The sequence below is a fragment of the Leuresthes tenuis genome, unplaced genomic scaffold (assembly GCF_036924035.1).
Source record: "Leuresthes tenuis unplaced genomic scaffold, fLeuTen1.0.hap1 SCAF_5, whole genome shotgun sequence".
NCBI classification, from domain to species: Eukaryota; Metazoa; Chordata; class Actinopteri; order Atheriniformes; family Atherinopsidae; genus Leuresthes; species Leuresthes tenuis.
Genome location: NW_027325359.1, coordinates 30,571,216 through 30,586,794, shown reverse-complemented (window position 1 = coordinate 30,586,794; position 15,579 = coordinate 30,571,216). Strand labels below are relative to the sequence as shown.

General features: G+C 45.1%; 2 protein-coding genes across 5 annotated transcripts in view; one reads left to right on the top strand and one right to left on the bottom strand.

The window, feature by feature from the left end:
• LOC140307661 (BTB/POZ domain-containing protein 10-like) overlaps positions 1-7,924 on the top strand; it is a 52,509-nt gene extending 44,585 nt beyond the window's left edge. For all 3 annotated transcript variants that reach the window (XM_072386637.1, XM_072386636.1, XM_072386635.1), the window contains 4 exons: positions 1,666-1,786; positions 4,064-4,261; positions 4,600-4,710; positions 6,763-7,924. In XM_072386637.1, the coding sequence (XP_072242738.1) occupies positions 1,666-1,786; positions 4,064-4,261; positions 4,600-4,710; positions 6,763-7,190 (858 nt within the window). In that variant the 3' untranslated portion in view covers positions 7,191-7,924. The remainder of the gene's footprint in view (positions 1-1,665; positions 1,787-4,063; positions 4,262-4,599; positions 4,711-6,762) is intronic.
• Positions 7,925-10,133: 2,209 nt separating this feature from the next.
• Positions 10,134-15,579, bottom strand: part of bmal1a (basic helix-loop-helix ARNT like 1a) — a 29,663-nt gene continuing 24,217 nt past the window's right edge. For both annotated transcript variants that reach the window (XM_072386621.1, XM_072386622.1), the window contains 3 exons: positions 14,331-14,424; positions 13,743-13,836; positions 10,134-13,662 (listed from right to left, as the gene is read on the bottom strand). In XM_072386621.1, coding sequence (XP_072242722.1) covers positions 13,505-13,662; positions 13,743-13,836; positions 14,331-14,424 — 346 coding nt within the window. In that variant the 3' untranslated portion in view covers positions 10,134-13,504. The remainder of the gene's footprint in view (positions 13,663-13,742; positions 13,837-14,330; positions 14,425-15,579) is intronic.

Genomic DNA, 15,579 nt, shown 5'->3' with positions numbered 1-15,579 from the left:
TGTTAATCTCTCTTCATAGTGAGTCCAAACATCGTTCTGCTGTATCGTTCCTCTCTATATAAAGGAATAGACCCTAAAGAAAATGTTTTGTTACTCATCCAGGGACCACAATTATAGAAGCAACATGAAGCCTCCCAAACTAGCTGACTTTGAAAGCCGTAGCTACAGCGTCAGCTCTTTTTATTTTAAGAAACAGTGCTTTGTGAGGCAGGGCTGATCATATATCTGAGAATATGTGCAGCGTCAGTAAACTGTCCCACTGCTGCTGTATAGTCGGAGCCAGAGGTTTGTTTTTGTGCAACACATACCAGCAGAGGCTGAAAAGGTGGCAGCAGTTAGTTTTTTCCTTTTTATAGAGAATAAGAAGGTGAAGGAACTGTAGTGATATGCACTGATTGTCGAGGAGTCGTCCAACACGAGCAGTCCTGTAGTTAGAGCTGTTTCTCCCATTCCAGTGATCTCTGATCATGATCATTCCAGATTTCTTCCGTGTACACTGCATTTGCAGGTTTAAATAGCATGTTGGACAGTTCTCGTCCCGGTTGCAGTAGTTTCAACCTTTGTGCCGACTAATAATTTGGCTCTTGTGAAACAGAGGAACCGACAGGATGTGTCCTCCAACATGGCCGTTTAAGGGAATAGAAGCTATCAGTCTGGGTTATATAATGATTGTTATCGGTGGAAGGCTTTTACCTATTTGCTTAGTTAAATCCAGATTTGGATTTTTTTCCTTCCCCTTTGCCAGGCAGTTTAATTTTGAGAGTGGAGAGATGATGTAAAGCGTCTCTGCCTCAGATCTGTTTCAGTTATGTCACAACGTAGCACCAACAAACCTGGTCGTCTTATCGACTTCATCCAGTTTTGCCATCATTTCTGAGTTGAAACCTCAGGGTCATGTGACGCTCGCAGAACGCCACGAGTTTCTGTAACCTGAGAAGTAAAAGAACACCAGAACTGATCGTTTTGAATACGGTTTAATTACAGATTTTTGTATTTGACAAACAGGTTCCCCACACCCTGTTTCTTTAGGGTCAAACACAGCTAATTATAGTTAATTAACTATAAGAAATTAATTAATCTATAAATAAATAATAATAGTTATGATTTGATGGAAATGTTAGATTGTAAAAAGACAAAGTAGATAAAAAGTGAGGATAAATGTAGAGAAAATTACAAAGATAGATATAAATAGATCTATCTATATTTATGAAGTTATAGAGCTATAAATAGCAGATTATGTAGGTTTTGGCATGATGGACAGAATCCAGAGAGATATTAGGTTAGCGGAGCAGGAAGTGAAGGATGCTGGAGCTCTGTGTGTCTCTTCTGTTTTCCATCAGTAGAAACTCTCCTGGGACACGCTCTGCGAGTCTCGTTAGGCCAAGTGAAGCAGGGAGAGTGATGTCAGCAGCTTTTTCTTTCATCATGTTGTGCCCGTTACTCCTCCCCCTTTCCTCTTTGCCTCTCCAGCTCCTCACTCCATCTCTGGCACCTCCTCCTCATCTCTCTCTTGCTCTGCGAGTGAGGCAGAATTAATAATGGCGTCTTGTTTTCCCTCCCCTGCTTGTGCGTGCGCATGAATGTCCCACTCGCTGGCTGTTTATTCATTCGTGGGTGTGTGTGTGTGTGTGTGGGTGCGCGTGTGTGCGCTGGTGAAAATGGCAGGATTACTACAAGTCGGGGATAATCCGCTGCCCTGACGGCGTTTCCATTCCCGAGCTGAGGGAGGCATGTGACTACCTCTGTATCTCCTTCAACTACAGCACCATCAAGTGCAGAGACCTCAGTGAGTACACGCTGCTGATTAAAGCTGATGTAGTTCTTCGGTTGTCAGTGCAGAGCTGGTGAGTGTGCAGCACCGGTTTTGTTGTTGTTGACTTGCTTTATTTTTATCACCAAACACGGACATCACTGAATATTGGATGAGTGCAGAGAGCTGCTGGCTTTACTGGCAAAAAGCTCTAATTTAACATTAACACGAGACAGAAAATGTTCTGTTGGTCACTGAAGCTGTCATTTAAAAGCCTGTTACATCACCCCTGGAAACCTAAAGTGAGCTTATTGTTTGCATTGACGGTGTTTGTCTGCACGGACGTTTGATGTAAGCGTGACATGAACTCGTGACTCGTTTGTGCTATTAATGTTGCTTTTGTGCACGTCGCTGCCTCTTTTTTATGTGTCGGAGCGTGTGGGAGGAGAAGCTGCACTTTGCAGGCTGCTGTATTTAGCTGTAAGTAGGTCATGATTAGCTGGAAGATTGAGTGCTTGTTATGTAGGCAGATAACTAACCAAAGCAACAAAGTGGATTTCAGCCACAGCGTGATGTGACTTTTCCTTGTTTTTTATTGTCTTGTTTGAGCTTTGGGCTGATTGTAGTCATCAATGAGTCTTACTGACACGCCGGTGCTCGTCTTAAACATCCTCCTGGTTCAGTATTTTTAACAAATGAGACGATGCATCCCCATGCTGGTGATATTTGGGTCACAACTGATGCATAAAAAGTAGTGCCAGAAAGTTCCAGAAGCTTACAGCCTCTACCTGAAGAAAGCATTTGTTGATGGTGGAAGTAAATGGGTCATTTTAGCATTTAGAGTCTCAGCCGGCGTGTAAAAGCTCGAAAACATCACGAGGAGCATCGTAAAGAAAGGTCTGTTCGCTGGAAACGTCACCCGCTCGATACCACCAGCGCTGAATCGATCAGTAAAAGCAAATTTATTTAACATGTTTGAAAGCTTAAGAATGTCAAGGTGTCGTTTAAAAGGCAGCTTTGTAATTTCCACTCAGCCCGAGAGTGGATACGTTCAAAAGATAGACAAGATATTACCCCAAATCTGTGCTTTACGCCTCAGGAAAATGTTAAAAGTGACCTCGGGCAGTCCACCTCTTACTTACCGGGATAGATGTGTGCACAGGCGGAGCCACTTTACTCGTTACCATGGGGACAGTTTAACCAGTTGCCTGAAAAATAACAGCCGTGGGGACACCAGACGTCTTGTGACAACACCGGGTGCATCTGTGTCTGCAAACACCTGCTAAACCCTCTCCTTATGGGGAACCGTCTGAAAACATATGCTGACACTTTAAAAACGCTTCTCAGACGCTTGGTTAGCTACTAGTTAGTCACAATGTAGCTGTGCCCCAAAGCAGACTTTGCTCCATCTTCTATTTAACTTTAATGAGACTATAACTCACATCCTGCTGTACTGAGAAACATTTAAAAGTAATGATTGAGACCACAGACTTCCTCTGAGATATTAAGTCGAGCAAGAAGGGACAAGTTTAGAGTAGAAATCAACCAAAACCTAAAATAAAAATTCATATCGGTTCAGTTCAGCAGTCGCTACATTGTAGATTTACATTTAACGGCTCCCTTTGTGTCAAACTGTCACTATTTTCCCAACTGAACAAGTCAGCAGGATAATGCCTAGCGTTGATCAGCTGTGACCCACACTTCCGCCGCTCTGATCCCGAAACAACAAGTACGAGACAGTTTTAAAAAAAAAAAAAGGAGGGATCAAGAAGACTGTCGTTTTATTGGCACCGCCTGAAAAAGCACAAATATGTGCCATCTTATAGTAATGCCCAGGAGGAAGATATCCACAGCCGATCGGCGGAAGGATACGCTACGTAGCCGCAGTGAAAATAGTGACGCGCTGCAGAAAAATAAATTGGTAAAAATCTACAATGTAGCGTTAGCTGAACAAAGAACATTTTTGAGTCGTTTTAGAATAAAATTCTTCTTTTGTCACAGCTGTCAGTAGCTGTTAGCTTGGCTCTCCCATCAGAATTACTCCCCTCTCCAAACAGACCCACCCTCTCCATCTCAGGTGTACTTATGACATCATGTGTTATTCTTTGCATAAATGTGACCACATACAGAGATCTAAAAGTGTTCGATTTAAGATTCGAATCCATCTGAATGTCATAGAATACATTTTAAAACTAAGAAATGTTGATTGATTTTCCACGTCTGGGTTTTGCTAATCTTAGAAAGTAGCGTGATTAGCATGACCGAGCTGATTTATCAGCCTCAAATCTAAACGACATCCTCTGTCCTCCTCAGGTGCCCTGATGCACGAGCTGTCTAACGACGGAGCCCGGCGTCAGTTCGAGTGTTACCTGGAGGAGATGGTGCTGCCGCTGATGGTGGCGAGCGCTCAGAGCGGGGAGAGGGAGTGTCACGTGGTGGTGCTGACCGACGACGATGTGGTGGACTGGGATGAAGAGTACCCACCGCAGATGGGAGAGGAGTACTCGCAGAGTAAGACGCCGTCACTACTGGCTTCAGGAATTTCTGACTAACCCCGTGGCTCAGATGAGCCGTTTTGTTAACCGTCTCTAGTTCCCTGTGAGAGCGGGTCATTCTGAGACTGCTGCGCTCAGCCGCTTTCTAACCGGTTCAACGTGAACCTGCAGTGATGAGCTCAGGTCTTCAGACGGCTTTAAACGAGCTGTTGTTAAGAGGAATGTGACTCAAATGAACGAAAACCCCTGCTTTTGTCTGAAGACACTAAAGAAAGAAACCGTTTAATGTCGCAGATAGTTCACACACTGATCTTTAAACGCTCTGGTTCAGATGAATATATCTTTTCTCTGCAGTCATCTACAGCACCAAACTCTACCGCTTCTTCAAGTACATAGAGAACCGAGACGTGGCCAAGTCTGTGCTGAAGGACCGGGGACTGAAAAAGATCCGACTGGGAATAGAAGGTACTTTGTCTTGAGTATTTACAGTGGGGATGCTGTGGGAGCCTTTTGGTTTAAAAAGCTGGCCAAAGAGCTTCACAGTCAGCTGACAACAAGGTCGAAGGAATATAAAAAGTTCTACATTTAGACGTCGTGCTCCAGTTGAAAGCCAAAGAGAAGAGGTGAGACTGTGGCATATGGGAGGATGAACTGTTGAGCCACTGAAAAATCTCGATCCACTGAGTTTTAACCTGGAACATCGAAGGGAAACTGGCTGGTTGACCACAGCGCTCTCACGTTCAATTCAATTCAATTCAATTCAATTTTATTTATATAGCGCCAGATTACAACAATTGTCATCTCAAGGCACTTAAATAATATAGTCCAATTCAAGCCAATTGGAATTCAATTCATTCATGTAGAGCCAATTAAAAAAAATAATATCCTAGCTAAGGAAACCAACAGATTGCACCGAAACTTGTCTTCAGTCCAATCTCCTGTCCTGAGCGTGCCTGTGGCGACTGTGGAAAGGAACGACTCCCTTTAACAGGAAGAAACCTCTGGCAGAACCAGACTCAGGAAGAAACCTCTGGCAGAACCAGACTCAGGAAGAAACCTCTGGCAGAACCAGACTCAGGAAGAAACCTCTGGCAGAACCAGACTCAGGAAGAAACCTCTGGCAGAACCAGACTCAGGAAGAAACCTCTGGCAGAACCAGACTCAGGAAGGGTGGCCATCTGCCTCGACCAGCTGGGGTTTGAGAAGACAGAAAAGAGGGAAAAGAGGGGGGAAAAACACCATAACACCACTCAAAGGATATCTGTTGGAACAGGGAAACATACGTTAATAACCACAATAATGTCACCTGTATATAAAATCATTTGAGAAATTAAACAGGGAAAAAGAGAGCAAAGTGAGGAAAGGTGTGACAGATGAGGTCCCCCAGCAGTCTAAGCCTATAGCAGCTTAACTATGGGATGTTTCAGGATTACCTGAGCCATCCCTAACTATAAGCTTTATCAAAAAGGAAAGTTTTAAGCCTAATCTTAAAAGTGGAAAGGGTGTCTGCTTCCCGGACATTTACTCACATGAGTGTGGATGTTCAGCAGATCTACTAAAAAAGAAAAAAGATGCACCGATCCATTTAAAACTTTAAAAGTCAGCAATAAAGTCTCAATTTGGACAGGGAGCCAGGTGCCGGTTAAAAGACAATGCAGATGTGACTTATGGTTGACTTTATGGCCTTTTGGTTGACTTCCTGTCTCACACATTTGTCCTTGAATTGCCAGAAGAAGAAGCTAATTATTATTTTGCCAATGAGCCTGAGGCCCAGCACTCCTACAATAGTTCTTCTGTGGATTCCTGCTGCCTTTATAAACCTCTGATACCTCTTTCTGATCAGCCAGCTCAGATCAGTTTTTCCACAGCCAGAGAAGTGGCCTTAAATACACGTTTGAGCCTCCCTCTGGTGTCTTCTTTGTTTCGCTGGAGGTCCACAGATGCTCCTCCTCCTCCTTGATGGTGCTGCACCACGAAGAAGAATCTGAAGCTGAGAGCAGCTTAAACGACTCTGCACCATCCTCAGCGTGCTCGTGTTGGTGAAAAGCAGACGAGTTAAAGGTGAACAAACTTTGAACTGGTTCAAGTCGGCTGAAAACCAACCCTGACAGCTCACAGAAGCGATCGGGGGGGCTTTTACTTCCGGGCTGCAGTAGCACGTCGTCGACTGCTCTTTGTTAAATGTCAAACCCGACCCTGGAAAGGCCGATTCACCCCCTCCCTGAGTGTAACAGGAGCAGGTCAATATTACTTGTTGTCCGCATAGTAATTCTAAAGCTACAGCCAGTTAGCTTGGCATAAAGCTGGAAACAGCTGAGCTTCAGTCAGGAAAACCCTTCCACCCTCACTGCAGCAGAGGTTGAATAATTTAGCTGCGACTGTAGCGATTTAATCAGCCGTACTGAAGCTCACTAATGAATATGTCTTTCAGGCTTCTGAGGGGTTGCATGCTGGATACAATACGACTTGTAACTTATATAATATGCTGAGGAATAACTTTCACTGTCGTCTCACCAGGATACCCGACCTATAAAGAGAAGGTGAAGCGACGTCCCGGAGGCCGACCCGAGGTCATCTACAACTACGTTCAGCGTCCCTTCATCCGGATGTCCTGGGAGAAGGAGGAAGGAAAGAGTCGCCATGTGGACTTCCAGTGTGTAAAGTCGAAGTCCACCACCAACCTGGCTGCAGCCGCTGCAGACATTCCCCAGGACCAGCTGGTGGTCATGCACCCTCCTGGGCCGCAGGTGGACGAGCTGGACACTCTGCCCCAGCCCCCGGACAACAACCCGGGCCCCCAGTTAGCGCTGGCCTACGAGGGCCCCAACCAGCAGGCTCAGGACAACCAGGCCGCACACAGCAACCAGCAGCCGCAGCACAGCAGCCACACTCAGGCCACATACCACTACGAGCCGGACCCTGACACGCCGTCCCCCTCTGCATGACACAGCTGGCTGCCCCTGTTCACACTGCCAGCAACCAGTGCTTCCAGTACACGCATGTAGAGCCAGAAGCAATACCAAGGCATCGGTTATTTCTCATTCATCACGCAGCGATGCACAAAATCCTCACACACACACCCAGTCCAACCTTTAAAACGAAAGCACATCGAGGCACTTGTTGCTTTCAGCGTGAACGCTGACTTTTTCCTCCTGAGTGGCGAAACACCACTTTGCCTTCTGTTGCACATCTGCTGCAGCCTTTCAGGCGACACACTTTAAGTGAACGAGAACTAAAGAGCACATCAGCGGGCGTCCTCGCCCAACTCGTTTGTTTCTTATTTATCTGACCAAAGGAGAGTTTGGTTGCATTCTGCTCGTGTGAGAAGACAGAGTACTGTTTTACTTTCTAACAAAGCGTGTGTGAGTGAGCTGAGAGCCTGTGTTGTGCGATACTGTACCTCACTCAGTGTGTCCTCATCGTTTACTGGAGGGGGGGGGGGGTGACGTGTCGGATGTGAAGACTCACTTCTCCCAGAGTGGGTAAAAGCCTTGGAGAAAGTTATTGTTTTCCACAGCATTGAAGAGATTTTCCTGTTTGTTTGACATGTTTTTACAGTTTGAGTCCTGAGCGAACTGCTCTGAAACTGCACAGATTCATCATCACTGCTGTGAGCACACGGATGTCAGAAAAGATGTCGAACATGTTTTTTAAATAAATGATATTCACAAAACCTTCAGTTGGCCTCCTTCTTTCACTAAGTTCCCATATTAACTAAGAACCCTGAAGAGAAATCTCTTCTGACAGCAGAATCTGACCATTAAACTAATGCCAACGCTGAATTTACACTACTTGTGTAAAAGAAGAAGCCGGACTTTTCAGACGTCTGACATTCTGGCTCTTCACAGGAAACTTGAATTCATAATGTTTAAAGACGACTGGGATACTCGCCAAGGATTCTTGCATTGTCCACGGTAACGTCTCCTTATTGGGACTCTTAAAGTGGTGGAATTGTTAACAAAAGCACATGAATATTATCTAAAAACGACTAAACTCAGACAGCGATTAATTTCAGCCATGTCTGAAAGTTACTCTTCCACAGATGCAGCGGAAGGACTTTTATATAGACTTTTATTATATAGAACATATTGTTTAACACGGTGTCATAATTTTAAAAAACTGACAAAATGCACAAAGGCTGTGTGAAAAACTTAGTGAACCCTTACTGCTTCCACAGGAATTAAGAGTAAGTAGCAGCCAGGTGCTGCTGATCAATGCTCTGATTAACTGATCATCAGTAAGTGTGAGCAGCTCTATAAAAGCAGAAGTTCTGTCAGTTTGCTGCTCTGCAGCATTCAGGTGTGTGTTAACACGATGCCAAGGAGGAAAGACATCAGCAATGATCTCAGAGAAGCTGCCCATCAATCTGGGAGGGGTTAGAAGGCCATTTCCCAACTATCTGGAGTCCATCATTCTACAGAGAAAGATTATTCACAAGTGGAAAACATTCAGGACAGCTGTCAATCTTCCCAGGAGTGGACGTCCCAGCAAGTTCACCCCAAGGTGAAAAAGCCCAGAGCTACATCTCAGACTCTACAGGCCTCAGGTAGCATGTTAAAGGTTAAAGGTCATGACAGCACAGTCAGAAAAAGACTGAACAAGGATGGCTTGTTTGGAAGGGCTGCAGGAGAAAGCCTCTTCTCTCTAAAAAGAACATGGCAGCACAGCTTAGGTTTGCAAAGCTGCATCTGAACAAAGCTCAAGACTTCTGGAACAATGTCCTTTGGACAGACCAGACCAAAGTGGAGATGTTTGCTCATCATGCACAGCAGCACGTTTCGAAGGCAGATGGCCGCCCTTCCTGGTTCTGGTTCTGATGGAGTTTTGTTCTTTCCACAGTCACCTCGTGCACGCTCAGGACAGGATATTGAATCAAAGAGACGTTTCTGTGTAATTTGTTTTTTCTTTGTATGCATGAACTGGACTAATTTGTAATTTAATTATTTGGATTTTTATTGGATTCATTTATTTATTTATGGATTCTAATAGGCTTGAATTGGACTGCATCTTTGAAGTGCCTTGCGATGACATTTGTTGTAATTTGGCGCTGTATAAATAAAACTGAATGGACTTGAATTGAATTAAACCAATTGCTGCAAACCTTCCATGAACCGCAGCAACGTTGGAAAGAGTGGGTCAAAACTCCTCCACAGCCACGTGAGAGACTGATAACGTCACTCAGAAAACCGTCACTTCAGCTTACTGCTGCTGAAGGAGGTTCTCCAAGCTGCTGCATCCGAGTTGGACTGGACTTAGTGGACTCATGGGCCCAAAATAAGCAAGTATGTTAACTTACAGTGTTCATGCCACATGTCTGAGTCCAGGTAACATCAGCTGCTAACTGTGTCAAACACTGGCTCCAAATCGTGTCGGGGGGGCATGATGTTGGCCATGAAAGTTTCAATTTAAATCCCATTCTGATGAGATTCAAGCAGTAGCTTTAATTTGGAGTTTTAATCCAACGTGATGTTGATTGAAGGCCGGGAACCCGACTGGAGTGGAAACTGGGAAATGAAATATGCAAACGCTGCTAAAAGATGATTATTTAATGCACGAGTTCAAAGTGTTCGCTCATGCTTTTAATAACTTTTTGGGTCACGAAATCAAAGGCCCGAACACGCCCTCGTGATTTCTAATTCTCTGTAAGAGAGCTTTTTCGTTTTCATCTCTCGAGCTCGTTTTGCAGAAACCTTCAGCTGCCGGGGGAGCAAAGAGGCTTCAGCAGCGCGATCTTCCTGCAGCTGGATGGCAACATCATTTAAAAATACCACCGGGCCGCACCGATTGGCTGAGAGAGCACATCAGGTACGAACAAGAAGATCCGTAGCTGCTGAGGGAAGGAGCACCCAGCACATTTTTTATATCCGACCAGGAAACACGGACGAATCCACTATGACAGAAACAAATTTTATTTTAAAAATATTTCACTGCTGATACATACAATACACTCATCATACTCATATATATTTGCATAAAGTATACTCTTAACATGATAATATTTAAAGATTTGATACATTATTGTCAAGTGGGGGGGGTATATCGACAGGAGGAACACTTTATTGTAGTGTGTAGCATAAAACAATGAAACAGAAAACCACTAGAAGAGATACAGAGGGGACCTCGCCAGCTGCTGCCTGATCAGAGGATCCGTTTCTGCCCAACAACTCACTTCCACACAGGTGTCAGGCACAGGAACTCGCAACCATTCGCACCATTTTGCTTCCTTAAATCGGACAATTTTCTGCCGAAACAGCTTAATGTGGAGTCAGAGGTTGAAACTTTCTGCACGTATGGAAAGAAAAGGTGTCCGTAACACAAAGGATAAACCTGTCAGAAGATGCTTTTTCCCCAGATCATCTTTAGTTAATATTTCTGCATAAAGGAGGAAACATTAAGCTACAAAATCCATGAGCCTGAAGAGGCAAAAGAAGCTCTTTGAGGGCTCAGTTCCTGTCGGTTTGGGGTTCGTGTCCAACTCGACACGTTTGAACTTTTAAAACTACAGCAAATCACATCATTCATAGTAAGTAACACACGAGGAAACCAAGACAGAAAATGTGTCACTGAGACTCATGAGTAGATTTCTATCCAAAGGGTTAAAGGAATCTTTAAAGAGCAGAAGTCAGAGCTGCAACTGCATCTATCTATTAGAAGGATTTCCCTTTGACTTCGGAGCAGAAGGCATTCTGAAATAAGCTTAAACGACACTGATACGTGGCTCAAGCACATTTCAAATCCCACCTTTCTTTTCTTTCCATACAGGCAGGTAGCAGGACCCCCGAGGCTCCTCCCTTCGTGTCCTCCAATCAAAGCGACAATTTAAAGGCCCGTGACTGTGAGCGGCAGAAAGCTGGCGAGGTGAAGAGGTTGTGTTGGGAATATTCATCATCATCATCCTTTCAGACGCTCCTGGTCTCTGCTGACTGTCCCTCTACTCCTCATCCGTTTCTATACTCGCCCCCCCCCATCTGAAGCCCTCCGTGCTGAGTGTGCACTGGTGGTTCTGTGTAGCCCACCATAAAATGCTCAAACTGACCAAATTCAAGAGCAACTGCAGCCTTTTTTTCTGAATCCACATGTTGTGTCGCTGCTGCAGTAAAGTATTCGAGGTATTTTTCAGCTTCTCTAAACTCCACCCAAAACAAGTCAGAGGGACCCGTTTTTTCTTAGGAAGTTAAATTCAAGGTCCTGACACGAGAAAGGCCTTTTTTCTGCATTTAAAAACTCATTTTAATGAGAAATAGTCTCGGGACAGACAGCCTGAAGCGCTTAGTCAGTGTGTGGGGGGGGCGGAACCCTGTGACCGAGATCAATAGGTTTTTAACTTTCCTTTTACTTCAAGAATGTGTCAACTTGGAGAAAGCAGTCCTCAATAAAATGGCAGTGAAGACGCGTCCTCATAGAGGAGCACTTAAATAGTCTTGGAGGTGAACGGCTCCCTTCTGTGAGGGGACAAAATGTGTGTGTTTAAACCTTTAAACACACACCTGAGCACAGAGCCGTCGCCCCATTCCATTCGGTTAACTTTTAACACTAAAGTCTAAACCTTCGTTCTAACAGCCGTGAGAGGTTCAACATGCAGGAGAACAAACGAGACAAAGAAGCAGCAGGTCTTCACAAGTCCACCTCAGCGACGTCCGTCCGTCCGTCCGAGCAGCATTTCAGCCACCGAGCGGCTCGTCTTGTGCCTCCAATTCGTCTCTCATCCACCCAGAAGGGATTTTATCTGGAAATCGGTTCCTCAGATGCACCCGAAGCAGCCAGGAGGTGGGAGGAGGAGCCGTTGACTCCTTCCTCACCTCAGAGGAGTTGAGGAACACTGCAGGCTATCCCAGTTCTGACCCTTTTTAGCATCTACGCCGACTGTTTCTGGACACAAACGTACTGAAAATGTTGCAGTTCACCAGCTCGAGATCAGAGCTGATGTTGGTAAAGTGGAATTATATGATGCTCCGTGACCGAAACGGTTTCTTCCTTCACACATAAAACCATTAATGAAATATATAGGTCTCAAATTTTGGATCATTAGCTACAGTACAAGATAGAAAGTCTGCAAATTCATAATTCCAAGTTACCAACAATTACAAAAGTCTTTTTCCTTCACTTTTACTCAGATTGGGGATACCTGGTAAGATAAAAAACCGCTGCGGTCCAGGCCCACAGAACACGTTTTTTACTGTTTGCTGGTGCTGCATCAAGCCTCTGGCACCAGTGACGCTCTAACACAATTTGAATTTATTCTGGATCAGGACAAATTAACTTCAAATCTATTCTGAGTATTTATCTAATATAATTTCTGAAAATAAAATCAGCTGCTGCACTGATTTGTCTCAGATGGATTTCATTACTTTGGACTTGTGAAGACCTCTGAGGCAGCATCGAGACTTTCGATAGCTTCATGTGAACTCCCTGCAGAACAACTGCAGGCTGTCTCAGGGAACCATGACTGTGAGGGTGAGCTGTAGAGAAGTTAAATAAAAACGTTGAGGAAACAGCAGCTTGCCGGCTTTTCTTAAAATTCTGGATATTTGTGAATGAAGGTCCTTGAAGTGTCTTTTAAAGCAAACCTCCAGAGGACGAGTGTTTGCACACAGACACGGGGAGGCTGGAACATACAGTTTATGATAAAGAGGGTGCTGAGCCGCCGGCCGCAGCAGGATGCAGAAATCAGGCGCGCCCCAAACAGCACCACCCCGTCTGTGAACGTCTCACGAGTCCTGTGTTGGGTCGGGGAGCCTGTTGGCCTGACAACGCCGGGGCCCAGAGCCACTGCTGGACAGAGCGCAGTCGTTGAGGGGCGTCGACATGTTAGCACCACAATGCTGTAACGTTTGTTTCCGGTTGCTGGACTGTTATTAGAGTAATAGTCTCTCACCGTGGCAACGTCAGGGAGTGCCTGATCTGCAGGCAGCCAACACTAGAAATGACGCATCATTTGGAGAAGGAGCTATTTAAAAATCCTACTGTTTGACTCAGTGAAATTCAGGTCCACCTACTAGGAATGATGAATCAAAAAGTAGGAGTGAAATCTAAGCAGCCATCCAGTCTGAGCTGGATACAACATCTAAGAGAAAGAATCTCTCCGGTTCTTGAAGTAGAAACTGTTAGTATCTGCAGACTTCTCACTTGAAATGCTCGCTTATCGAGACGGGCATTTTTGCAGTGTAGTTGTGTACAGAGGGCAGGAAACGTGGCAGCCAGAGCTCCGTCTGACCCAACTGTGTCCATCAGTGGCTCTGGTTGCTCCCGCCGGGCTTCCTCACAATGGCCAGGGCAGGTCGCTGAAGTCGACGGGGCCTCCCAGGCCGGCGTCCGCCTCCAGCAGGGACATGATGACCGCCATGGCCGCCTCGTCGTTGCTGGGGCTGCTGGAGCCGGGGTCGTCCATGATATCTATGCTCAGGTGGGAGTTGTCACCTAGACGGAGGGACAAGTTGGTGAGGAAATGTTCGGAGAAGAAGGAGCGTAGCCTCAAACATAAAGTGCATCTGACTCACTCATGATGGACTGGTTGGAGTAAGGGTAGCCTACAGAATCCGGTCCGGGAATAATCCCCGTGCTCGGCAGCTCGGGCGTCCCACCATTCTGAATCTGTGGAGGTGGCACACAAACGCATCAGTTTACTGTGAAAGCAGATCAGACCCCATCTGAGCATCCGGACCCGTGAGAATCAACTTCCTGCTGAGAGTTTAACATCAATTCTCATTCCAGAGAATGATAAGCGAACACTTTTCATTAATATAACACAGAGGTTAAGTGGAACATTCATGTTAAATCAGCGGGGAAACAACACATCGCGCTGCCTGCTTCATCTGACGCCGGGAGCTGATGACATCACTAAGCAGTGCTGTGGCTGCACTGATGGAAAGAGCTGATCAGACAGGAAAGGAAATCTCTTTTAAAGTTCTACTTTCATTCCATCTTTTTCTGAAAATGAAAGAGGAAAATGTCTCTTTCTGCCGGTTGAAGTGAAGCTGATACAGAAATGTTACACGGTCCGCTGCAGGATGTCGTAATGAGCGACACGAGGCGGACGAAGCCAGCAGCCGCTGTTAGATTAAAGGAAAAGGCTGCGGGTGTTTTACCTTCTTGCCCCCGGGGGAGCAGGTGTCAGGTGGAGGGGTGCTGGTAATATTCAGCGGGCTGGAGCCACAGCTGGAGGGGGACGAGCCTCGAATCCTGAAAGAGAAGCAAACAGTTTCAGGCTTTCAAAACACACTGCGTGGCTCTGATCAAACATCCCGAGTGATTCAGTCCCAACTGGAGTTTTAAGCTCTCACCGAGTCTCACTTTCATACTTCCACAGGACACAGTCACTGATCATAAGCTGGTTTGTGCAACTGCCTTCTGCGAAACAAAGCGGCTGCAGAATTCCCTGTTTTTCACCAGTAAAGGAATATCAGCAGAGTAGGAGGTCCTTAAGTAGGACTCACGACACAAGACACATACATCGAGAAGAGGTGAGGCTCATTCGAGGTGGTTTTTGCCAGATTTGAAGACTTTATACCAATAAGTTGGAATACAAGAACTTGAGTGTCTTCATTCTGACCTGGTAAAGATTAACATGAGGAGACTCACCAGCTGTTTCTGCTCTAAACTGGAACATAATAAACTCACATCATCCATCCAGATACGACATAGTATCCCAGAGACAAGTGTTCCTGCATTTGTCCTTTTTTTTCCTGCTTGAAGTCTGTTTCTGGTTAGAACGACTACTTCTACTACTGAATTAAAGCCACTCACACCATCTGCTGCACTGCACATTATTGCTTTATTCACTTCAAACATGACACACGTTTCTCTCTTTCTGCAAATGGAAACTGAATTCATTTCTTGGTGTAAATATAAGGGCCAAGTCAACAACGTCCAATAAAAGGTGGAGGTTTAACCCATCGAGTGTTTTTTCATTTCATATCTAGCTCAGAAATAAATGTTTTGGTGGACATTTTTCAGTTTTTCAGATAAACCCAGCAGATTTTAGGACTTTTTTATAGAGTGGATTCATGTAATATGTGAACAAGAGGTTCAAACATCCAGATACAGAACACCTGACCCACATTCCCTCTAGCTTTAATCTAAATTTACAACTCCTCCGGCTGATAAATCGTTTTATTTTACTGAAGTTCAAGTGTATTTACTGGAAGTTATATGACCCGATAAGACGCTGCGAGTGACGTCAAATATCCTGCCTCTGACCTCAAAGCAACGCCAGCAGACGCATGAAAACCCACCAGCAAGCCTCTATCAAACCATACAGATCACAAATTTACACAAATCCCAGTGGGACTTTTCAGTGTTGCCATGACAATACAATAACTTCCCATCTATTCGTGG